The 12133-nt window shown below is 46.7% G+C and overlaps 1 protein-coding gene across 2 annotated transcripts in view; it reads right to left on the bottom strand.

Moving 5' to 3' along the window:
- The window catches only part of COL19A1 (collagen type XIX alpha 1 chain), a 2464374-nt gene that overhangs the window by 852688 nt on the left and 1599553 nt on the right, over nt 1-12133 (bottom strand). For both annotated transcript variants that reach the window (XM_078648013.1, XM_078648014.1), the window contains exon 18: nt 10120-10173. In XM_078648013.1, coding sequence (XP_078504139.1) covers nt 10120-10173 — 54 coding nt within the window. The remainder of the gene's footprint in view (nt 1-10119; nt 10174-12133) is intronic.

Here is a 12133-nt window from a genome sequence, read left to right as displayed (position 1 = left end):
TTGTGGTTGCAGCTTCAATAGCATAGTTCAATATTTCCATGCGAAGAGTATGCTCTTCATGTGCTGTTATCGTGGTACCAAAGTCGGGGAATTTCAATTCTGTAAGAAACATGTGTTTTAACTTGCTGAGGCGGGGAGGTCTGGGGAGCACGAATGTTAGTGACCCTTCTTGTTCGACACCAGGTACCAACAGTTGTATTTCCACGGTGATAATGGGCTCAGAACTGGACACCACCACCGCTCGGATCCTCCCTGTCTCCGGTTTCACAGACATTTGTCGCCAGATATGTCCACTCAGGTGTGGAGTATCTTCTGTTAGGCACACGCACTCTTCTTGACCTTCTTCGGTCTGGTGCTTCAGCGCCCTGAGCACCTTCTTCTGGGTCTGAGTCTTCTGATATCGGAGGAAGGGTTGCTTCTGGAGTTGACCTCAGGCTAGAACTTCTTCTTTGCGGCCAATTTGCTTCTCCACGTGCCCTTCTACTCCTTCTCCTTCTGGTCTGTTCTCGCTCTCTTTCAGACCTGTCAGGGTCAGACTCGTACTCCCAGCTGTCTTCTCCTTCTGTAGCGTCTTCTGTTTCGCTGTTGTACTGACCGTCCTCAGCTTGGTCAGACTCGTTCCCTGCTTCCACTGGCACCTCTACAGCTTGGCTAGCCCCCTCTATGGCTTCTTGGTCCTCTGCTGGACGTCCATCCGAGAGAGGAGCTGTTTCCAGAGGTGCTGGAACCCTTTTCGTATGCGACGCGTGTATCCAGTTGGGCAGGCCTCCCACCTTTACAGCTGTACTTGTGATCAGGATGACCTGGTAGGGCCCACGCCAACGAATATCCAAGCAGCTTCTTCTCACATGTTTCTTCACCAGGACCCAGTCCCCAGGATACAGGTCATGGCAAGGGCCCTGGCACGCTGGAACCTCTGCAGCCTGCACCTGAAGGGACACAGAACGCATGGCGTCAGACAGCCCCTTACAATAGTCCAGGATCATATCATCTGTGATATTTAACAGTGCAGTAGCTGGAATAGATGGCAGTCTCATTGCTCTCCCCATTAACACCTCATGTGGTGACAACCCTGTTCTTCTGTCTGGGGTACTACGAAGGCTCATGAGTACTAATGGCAGGGCGTCAGGCCAATTCAGGGTCGTTGAGGAGCAAACTTTCGCTATTCTGGACTTGATCGTGCCATTAATTTGTTCCACAATTCCTGAGGCTTCTGGTCGGTAACTGCAATGGAGTTTTTGGTCTATATTCAGTGCAACACAAATCATCTTCACAAGCTCGCTGTTAAAATGTGTTCCCCTATCTGATTCCAAAAAGGCCGGCACCCCGAACCGAGGGATAAGTTCTCTAAGCAGTAACTTAGCCACTGTGAGGGTGTCGCACCTACGTGTAGGGTATGCCTCAACCCACCTGGAGAACACACAAACAACCACCAGGACATAGCGGAGGCGGTTGCATCTTGGCATTTCAATGAAATCTATCTGCATTCTGTTGAATGGACCTCCAGACCTTCCTATGTGACTTAGTGCAACTGGTGTTCTTTTCCCTACATTCAGCTGCTGGCAGGTCACACAACGCTGGCACACTGCTTCTGCTGCTATTCTAAACTTAGGATTGTACCAAGTCTGTCTAAACACTCTCAGCATAGCATCTCTCCCTAAGTGTACGGGACCATGTATGAGTCTAGCCATTGGACTCACCATCTCATTGGGCAACACTGCTCTGCCGTCTGCTGAGACCCAAAAATGAGTCTCACCCATTACACATCCTGCCTTTTCCCATGTTTCCTTTTCTGAATCAGGAGCATTTTCTTGCATGGTTGACAGTTCATCCCAAGTATCAACAGTTTCCAGTATCATGGCTAATTCAGTTCTCACATTTATTCCACCCACATCCACCTCTGTGAAAGAGTAACCTTGTTCTGCGCAATACCGCGCAACTTCATCAGCATATCTATTGCCTTTCGAAACAAAGTCCTCATTTTTGGTATGTGCGATGCACTTTACAACTGCGATACTTGCTGGACATTGCAATGCTTCTAACAACAAGCGCACAAACTCTCCATTGCGAATGGGAGAGCCTGAAGAAGTCATGAACCCTCTTTGAGACCATAACTGCCCGTAATCATGAACTACCCCAAACCCGTATTGGCTGTCGGTATAGATGGTGACTCGAATTTGATTGCCTGCTAAGCAAGCACGTGTTAGGGCAATAATCTCGGCTACCTGAGCGGAGTGTACTCCTTCCAGGCACCCTGCTTCCACAACTCCTTCAATTGTACAAACAGCATAAGCTGCTCTCAACTGCCCAACTTCGTCTCTTACACATGAGCCATCGACAAAGAAAACTTCATCTGGGTCCGTCAGTGGCTCATCTACGATGTCGGGTCTGGGTTTGGTGCATAGTTCAGTCACATCGAGACAGTCATGGTCTGTATATTCATCATCATCATCAATATCATTTGGAAGTGGCATTAAGGTAGCAGGGTTCAAAACAGAGCATCTCTTGAGGGTCACGTTCTCCGCAGCAAGAATAACTTGCTCATAGCGCGTGAGCCTGCTATTGGTCAGATGCTGTGTTTTGGTCCTGGTCATCAACAGTTCAACAGAATGTGGCACGCACACCTCTAACGGGTGCCCCATGACGATATTTTCACATCTCTCAATGCTGACACCCGTTGCAGCAACGGATTTGAGACATCCGGGCAACGCTGCGGCTACTGGGTCTAAAGTAGCTGAGAAATAAGCAACTGGTCTACGGGCATTCCCATGGATTTGGACCAACACAGACAACGCACAACCTTCTCTCTCACAACAGTAAAGAAAGAATTGTTTATTGTAATCAGGCATTCCCAATGCCGGAGCACGACACAGGTCCTCTCTCAGCTGTAAGAATGCCATCAAACAGTCTTTGTCCCATGGTACCGGATCACTCACCTCTTTGTGCGTCAGTTTTTGCAAGGGCTTTGCTTTCAGTGAAAAGTTCACGATCCACTGTCGGCAATAACCCACCATCCCTAGGAACATCCTGACCTCTCTCTGTGTCTGAGGCGCGTTCATTTTCATGATCGCCTCTATCCTGTCTGGTGACACCTTTCGTTTGCCTTTCTCAATTCTGTGTCCCAAGTACTGTACTTCTGTCAGGCAGTACTGCAATTTTCCCGGGGACACCTTGTGCCCATTGGCAGCTAGGTGATTTAACAAAGCAATGGAATCTTCCCTGCAAGCTTCTTCTGTTTCTGACGCCACAAGGAGGTCGTCTATGTACTGGACCAGAACTGACTTCTGGGGCAGCACTAGACTTTCAAGATTTTTCTTCAGAAGCTGGTTAAAGATCGATGGACTCTCTGTATACCCCTGAGGGATACGACACCATGTTAGGACGCGATTTTCCAGCTTAAATGCGAAAAGAAAATGGCTATCTTCGTCCAAAGGGATCGAAAAGAAAGCCTGACAAAGATCAATCACAGTGAACCACTCAGCTTGGAATGGAATCTGAAACAGTATCACTGATGGATTCGGTACCACTGGACAACATGAAACGACTATGTTATTAATCTTTCGCAGGTCCTGTACTATCCGAAATTTCCCATTGGGTTTCTGCAGACCCATAATCGGGGAGTTGCATGGACTACCCACAATTTCTTTCAGTATTCCCTGTTTAATCATGGACTCGATCACGGGTTTTATGCCTGCAATCGTTTCTGGAGTCAATTTATACTGGGGTGTTCTTGGGAACTCAGCATGCGGTTTCACTACAATTTTCACTGGGTCCACCCCTTTGACTAATCCAATCTCTTCCCCAGTGAAATCCCATACCTCTGATGCCACTGTCTCTCTCAAATCCCAGGGAAGCTCGTCTACTGTCAAAGTAGGGTACAGCTCCACACATATTCTTGAGTTTGCAACTTTGAAATCTGCATCATCATCATTAGTCAATACCTCCACTCCCTGGGGTGTACAATATATAGTACAATTCAATTTGCACAACAGGTCTCTTCCTAGCAGACACACAGGGCTTGAATCGCAAACTACAAATTGGTGCTCATCGCTGTACTTCCCTATTTTCACCTGTACCGGTTCTGTCAATTGGCTGGTTATTCTCCTGTTTGCGACCCCTACCACCTGTATGGTCTCTCCAGACATGGGCAGGTCTGGAACTGCAGCTGATCTGATCGTGGATCTAGTGGCTCCTGTGTCCACCAGAAATGTCGTAGGGCACCCTGCTACTTCTGCTTCCACATAGGGTCCCCTCTGATCTACCTCTAAGGCTGCCCCAAGGGTGCAGTCTTCTCTTTCCACTCTCTGTCCGGTTAATGGGTCCACATAATAGCGTTCTTCACCTTCCACAAACAGGGGCATTTGTCTATAGGTCTTACCCATACTCCCTACTCGAGGAGGTTGCGGGAACTGGGCTCGGGGAGGAGCCCCCCCCCCTTTGAGCACCTTTCCTTGGTATGGCGTCGCCCCTCTCATAGGTGCGCTCTGGACCTCTTCCTCCTCTATCTCTTGCTCTCCGATCTCTACATTGTAAGGGCACTCGCGTTTCCAATGCCCCAACTCGTTGCACTGGTGGCACCTAGTCGTTTTCTTCAAGGTAGCTATGTCTACTCTGGGTCTGAAGGTAGTACTCTCCTCATTACCCTTGTTCTGACTGTACTGCTTCTTACCTCCTGTACCTGTCCCTTGCTGCTGTTGTTGCGGTCCCCCTTTTCCTGCTGCCTGCAATTGTACCACCATCAGCTTCTCTTTTAGTTTCTTAGCCTTGGAGTCTACCTCATCACAGCAGTACCTGGCATATCTCAGTATTTCATCTAGGGGTCTACTTTGCCAACAAATCGAGTGTTGCTGAATCATTAAACTAATATCCGGTCTCAGTCCCAGGACGAACTTGGACACGAATTGCCCTATGTCCTTTGGATCCATTACATCCAAGCCGCTATACTGTTTAAACGCCTTCAGCAATCTCTCGTAATATTCATGGACTGTCTCTTTGGGTTCCTGTCTCGTTCTGTCTATTCTGACCCAATCTATGTCTTGCATTGGCACTTTTTCTTTCAGCCAAGTCATCACTCTCTCGAATTTTGCCATCACGATCTCGGACGGCCCATTAGTCCTAGCATCTCTCTCTGGCTCCGTTGTGGGCCACTCAGCGCTAACCTTGCATGCTGTCCACAGATCTCCTGGTACTACAATGTCAAACAGCGTGTTCAGATCTATCCATAGGACTTTTGAGATCTTTACAAACCTCTCGACTTGCTTGTACCACTCCACGGGGCTCTCTCGTAACTTGGGGAAAGATGTGGTAAAAGCAGCTAAATCTCCCCTACTCCAAGGGACATGTACATAGCTCCCATTGGCAACTTCACGCAAAGGGTAAGCTTCTATTCCCTGCTGTCCTGGTGTTATACCAATCATGCTTCTTCTGCCGGTCCCTTTCTTGGACCACCTCTCTTCCCATTTATCTAGTGCCCTCCATGTCCTTATTCCAGTAATCAGTTCCCTTATGTGTGTTTTCAGCCCAATCGTTCTCCTCTCATCTAGATCTCGATCTGAGTAATGTAGCCTGTGGTTACCCTGTAATGCTTTGGTTCTTGACAAGTCCACCATATATTTGCCTGCTAGTTCGACTAACTTCTCATGGACTGCTCTCGCCTTTCGTGTGATGTCCTTTGCCATATACAGTATTTCATCCTGTTCATACATTTCCATTCTTTCTAAAGGCAGGGTACCATCTACCATGTCATCCAGATCTGACCTTAAGCTGGAGACATCAAGTCTCTTGGCTTTTATCTCAGCTCGCAATATGTCTTTTGAAGGGGGCTCACTGGTCTCCCTACCATCCCAACTTCGAGCTCTGCGTTTGGGCTCAGGAGAATTAATGGGTGGCCTCCCTTGCTCCCATCTCTCCAGGTCCCATGCTCGGCCATCCAATCTTGGAAGGTGATGGAACACGGGCCTTTTATCCCTACTCTCTCTCTGCCCACTCTCGTCTTCTTCTCTCCTCTCACCGCACATCTCTCTGTTATTTTCCCTCTGGTCGCTACACTCCCTTTGCCTCGTATCGCTCAGTATCCGATACGATCCTTCCTGGTTCCCCATATTCCCTGGGCTGCGCTCATTTCTGTCATCACAGGGACTATGGTGCGACCTCTCACAACTCCCATTCTGTTCTCTGGTGCCAGGCACACAGTGTGGACACTTAAAGCTGTTCCTGTACTCTTGTGCTCTCCTCTCCTCTTCACTGAGTATCGGGCACGCCACCCCTCCACTCCCGGGGCCCCCGTTTTCCGGATCTGTTCTACCTCCATTCCGGGCCCAATGGGTGACTCCCCTACTCCCTCTACAGTCCCACTCCGGGCTACTCTCCCCAGCCCCGCAGTGAGTTCGTGCTCTGCTGTCCTGACTTTCCCTTTCTGCTTCTGCAGCATTGATGCACTTTTGAGCCTTCACTGCCTCGTCCCACTGCTTCATGTACTCATTTAGCTCTTGAAAGGATTTTCGTCCAGATCCCCTCAGATCCATTGGCCATCTAGGGCCCCCAGGATCTCCTCCTGGGTCCCCTGCTGTGTGCATCGGGGTACTCCACTCTCTGGGTATTGGCATCTGACTTGGGGAATTAGTGGTATCGTTCCTCCTTGCCTGCTCTGCTCTTTCTCTGTCTTTCCGTTTCCGTTCTTCCCCTTTTGCTCTCTCTTGGTCATATATCGATATTATAGGACCTATGGTAACAGGTACCTGTAGTGCATCTGGTAATGGGTAGGATGTGGCGCTTTCCGTTTCCGGCGCTCTTTGTACCACAAACCTACCGACTACCTGTTGCACCTGACTAGGCTGGAGCAACTCTTTCTTTGGCTCAGGATCCCACTCTGAACTGGGAAGCAGTCTATGCTCTCCTGCATTGCCCCCCTTTTCTCCTTCAGTATTCTCGACCTCTCCCCCTTTTCTATTATACGGGGGTGGCCTGTCTGTCAGTAATCTGTTTATCAGGCTGTCCTCTGTTTCGCTCTCGTCATCTTCTTCTATGGGGCTTTTATTTACTGGCGCCTCTAACACTGGGTACAGTTTATTTATTTCCAAATTATGCACTCTCCATCTTTTAGCATCCGCATCCCACCTGGCATCCTGCACTGCCCTTACCGAGCGTTTCACCCTTTCTTGCCGTCTGTTCATATTCCTTTCATGCGCTGCCCTAAGCCATGCCTCAAGGGCTTCAAACTGGGTTGGTCTAGGCAAGGGTCTCTTTGAGGTCATGACTGATTTCAATCGATGTAACACCTCTAATCTGAACGTCCCGTACTTCGGGAACGTCAGTTCCTCGTTTCCTTCAGTAATCTTACTCCACTCTGATATCCAAAGGATCGTATGCAACCCAACATTTACTGCCATGTAACGAGCTGGCGTACCCTCCGGCGGGGCTTCTTCCCCTTCATACGATCCCCGCTTCTCTTTCTTAAACATCGCTTTCAACCATTTAAAGCACTTCATAATTATGCGCACAAAATCCAGCCTCGCTACTCTGTTTACTTCCTGATGACAATCCACCAATCCTGTCGCGGCTTTTTTTGCTTGGCCTATCACAGCGCGGTTTTTCTCCTGTCGGCCAATCACGTCGCGACCCTGTATGACGTGTTCGCTAGCTGGCCTATCACAGCGCGGTCTTTCTCCGGTCAGCCAATCACTGCGCGACACCACCTGACGTCTCTTTTCTCCGCTTCGCAGCAGCACCCCTCCTTTCTCAACTCGTCTCCCGGTTATGCATGCGTCCCATTCATACACTGAAAAATGACTACTTCCGACCAAGCGGTCACTTCTCTCGACTGTACGTCCACAGTCTATCTGTAATTGTCAACACAACTGACGAGATGTCTATCGTCTTTCTGATAGGTTACTTACACACACAGTAACTTCCGACCAGCGTCCGTTACTCACGCACTCACTCTTACGTTCCCCCTATCTCGGTCTCTCGGGTGATCAATGGTACCTCATGACCCCCTTCACACTAGTTGACAATTACTCTGGGTGTCCGATACACCCGAACCACTTAAGCTCTCCTTGAACTTAAGATTTCCACCGGTTGCGCGCGCTCACAACCTGTTCCACAGTCACTCTACAGACATTCAACTCCGCCAAACATTACAACATAGATACAATACAAAAACACCGCAATCTAACACGCATAACCCTTTATACTCACTCTCTCTGATACTGCTGCTTTTTCTGTCTCACGTCATCCGGATCTTCATCTGCGGGCTGTTCTTCCGATCATCGATTTCTAGGGGCCTTGGGGTAAGCTAACCTGGCCTAGGTCACCGTCCTCAAGAAGGCAACCATCCTCTATAGCTACCAACTGAAAGGGCGAGATTTTGATCGATACCTTATATCTATTGATCCAAACCTCGATCTGGTCGACTGAACCTTTATTGCCTGTCTTGGAAGGAAACAGTACACCTATCTGCAAATTAGTTCACCCAAGAAAGGACTCTACTCTCAAAGATCACGGACAACTTCTAGGTTTCAAAAGTTTATTGTAAAGATATAATGAGCTGCAAATACAAGCATCTCAGAATGAGATTCACGAGATACACAGGTCCAATTACATACATGTGCTCTCGAAAAGCCCTCAGACGAGCAACAGAAATCACTAACACAAGTTCTAAAAATAGCAAAGCTATCAGCATAGACGCATATCTCTCCTTCATTTAGGTTGGAGGAAAACAAACACAGGTTAGGCGTCCCTACCCTGTTCTAGATGGTATCCCTACTTAACCAAATCCCAACCTAACAAAGGTGTCAGCAATGAATGACCCCCAAGGGAAGTCACCCACTCTAAGTCTCTTGGTGAAAACCTAAAGTTCTCCAGTCATGACCCCTCACTGCCTACCCATCCGCTCTCTAAAGGGTCCTCAGGTCTCTGCTCTAACTCCACCCAGGGGTGCTGTCCCTAATACAAAACAGTCAACAACATTTGAGACGCCCCTTGCGAAACGCCTCTCACGTGGTGCAACTTCAGGCTTTTTCCATGATGCTTTGTATTGGGCCTCAGACGTTAGAGTTGACCTTGCTTCTCAGTCTCTTCTCCGGCCCGCTGATACCCCTTAAACATTCCAGAACCCTCCTCCATGTCTGGGCCGTCTACTGAACAGACCTCTATTCATTCACTTATAATTGGATCCCCCCTTTCCTGTTGCAGACAGATATCTGCCGCCAAGAACCCAACTCTCATAGACTTCTAAAAAGGCTTGCAACATTTCTCAGCCCAGACATGTACGTGTAAATCACTGCTAAAACATTTCAGGCCTACAATATTTCACATTATGATTATAGCATTCAATTTCTTCATTTAATTAAAGCATGTTAAAACTCTTATTCTATTATTTAGAAAACATTACTCTAAATCATGGCCCATTAATGCAATGACCAAAAACGTTAAACAATCTGTGTCGTGAAAAGAAACACCTTCCCTTTTAGCTCCAGCTCTGGCCCTGAGGCCTACCACGTTCTGCGTTTTACCACAGACCATCTTATGTGTTAACAGCTACACGACATAGATTCAAAATAATCACGTCTAATAAAATCATATAATGTCACACATTTCTGTATTAGTTCCACTTCTACTTAAATCTCTATATTAGCTATACATTTAGAATATAATTTCAGATACTATTAGCACTCATGGCATTTCTCATCATGACTTGTGCTTACTATAGGTAAGTGTGATGTACTCATACATTTATATCAGTTTGCGCTCTCTCAGAATCATAGATGAAAAATAAGTGTGGTGTCCATCACCTGCGACTGAATGGAGAAATTAAGCACTGGTTCTCGTCTGTTCTGAGAAGATATGATTCATGGCGGAATTCTGCCTCTTTTTCCGCTACACACAATCCTCAGTCGCGATATGAGCGTCCTAGTACTAATACAATTTGTTGGGGTCTAGAGCTTTACAATATTTTGACAGCTCGTGTGTTTTTAATTATGCAACATTTAATATATAGCAATTATACTGAATCTTGTTTCAGGCATGTTTTCCCATTTTTTTTTATACGAGAGCCTCAACGGTGTTTCAAAGCCTGCCGCAGTCGTTGCATTTGTTTGGACGCATTTTTGAATCACTTACCGGGGGTCCCGGCGGTCCTGGGTTCCCAGGGGGTCCTGGTTTGCCTCTTCTCCCCTGCGAACAAGAAAAACAAATAACGGTCAGCGCCAAGGCACAAAAAAGGTTTGAAAATAAAACAATCTGTATAGACAAAAAGGGATTGATCGCAAACCTTAGTTAGGGGAAAGATGAAAATGTATTTGCTGCATTAATACACGGCAATACTGATTGTAATATCAATCACTTTTAATAGCTTCAGGTCAGTTCTTAATAACCCTGGCAAACAATACATTTGCATCGCAGTGATTTTATTGGCATATTTCTTTCTCCCCAGTACCTGCATGAGCCGGGGTTTATTAATAGGTCAATAATACCACAAGGGTCAGTGATGGAAGAAGTCCCAGGATCTTGAGGAAGATGAAGCAAATCACATTTTATTCGGCGCTTTTCATGATGTAGACCACAGGACTGCAATGCAGTTGTCACCTTGAGCTATGTAATAATTGTATACGCTGTGTGCAATCCATTTAACATATGTCCAGCGCACTATTTCTCCACACTGTTACTCAGTGGTGTCACCGGTGGACTGAAATATGTGCCGCTCGCTTATCGACCTGCATTACTAAAGTCATCTGTCTCCTCCTCAGGCCCACTAACAGCCGAAGCGTCTTTCCAAAAGCTGCAATAATGAGCTATAAAGCAAACCTGGACCGGAAGAGAGCGCCGCAACACTTCCCGCCTTTACATGTCTGCTGATCAGCAAGCAGGTCACCTAGATTTGCAATTGAATACTGACTGTCCCAATTAGCCAGATTCCTTTAAATAAAAAAGCAACATTTCGTAATTTTAACCGGTAGCGAAATAACATTTGTGAAGGATTACATTTGGCAAAATGACTGGAGAAACCTGCCTGTGAGCTATGGCTGGTGACTTTGCAAGTCCGCCATATCTCGTACATTGTCACCTGGATGCCAGTCTGAAATTATCTGGATTACCCTGGTACTTAATTGGAAAAATTAGTAATTAGTGAGTTATTCGAATCATTCGGTTCAAAACATGTGCTACTCCAACCAAATGAGTTTAAAAAACAATTCCTGAGATAGAAACAGTAAGAATGGAGAGTAATTCATAAAAAGGTATGCAGTGAGCGATAGTTGTGGGTTTGAGTAATTGGGTAGGACAGCCAGGATTTGGGTTACGGTGAAAGTTAAAGTTATTGTTATGATCAGTGTGAGGCATAATGTTAGGGTTACACTCTGTCGGTTGAAAGGTAGTTAGGGCGAGGGTGAGCGGGATTAGGGTGAGGGAAATGGATAAGATTAGCGAGAAGGTTAGGATTTCAGAAGAGGTAAGGGTTAAAAATGTAGTTTGGGTTAACTTGTAGGAGTCAGTTGGGATTATGATTAGCACTGAGGGTAGGTATTAGTGTTAATAAAGCAAGTGATTATGGTGAGGTAATTCAAGAACCTTTTCAATGGTGTCACTCTGAGCTTTTTGACCCACTCTGGTATGACTGGTATACTGAATGCACAGTCTCAGGCATTCCAGTCGCAGATGGACCACCAAATTTACAGTCTACTGTCCCATTGTCATTTTTATTCCCCTGGAGCAGCCCATCTTCCATGGCTAAGGTAGCCATTATTCTCTTTTTGTGAAGAAATAACTTCAAAATAGAAGTCTATCTTAGGAAATCAGAGTGATAGGATTGTTTTCTCTCAGCGTGTGTTATAGCTGAGGACTTATTCTGTTCAGGGCCACATGGTTTATATGGAACGCCCCAGACCACAACAATGTTATTGCCCTTTATCTAAAATAAACTGTCAGCAAAAAAGAGCAGCCAATCCAGGCTCACTGGATTGGAGGAGAATGATACTGTGAGATATGATCAGTCCGTGTTCATTTACACTCCAATATCGCCAGCAGCAACAAGCACCAACACCTCGGAAGCACAACAGAGGCCAAACACAGTTGATTGGAGGGCACAAATCTCTTGCGATGAGAAGGGACCAGCACTATTTCATTTGTGTGTCAAAAC

Source organism: Lissotriton helveticus, chromosome 6 (assembly GCF_964261635.1).
Source record: "Lissotriton helveticus chromosome 6, aLisHel1.1, whole genome shotgun sequence".
Classification (NCBI taxonomy): Eukaryota; Metazoa; Chordata; class Amphibia; order Caudata; family Salamandridae; genus Lissotriton; species Lissotriton helveticus.
This window is presented reverse-complemented; position numbering and strand designations above follow the sequence as displayed.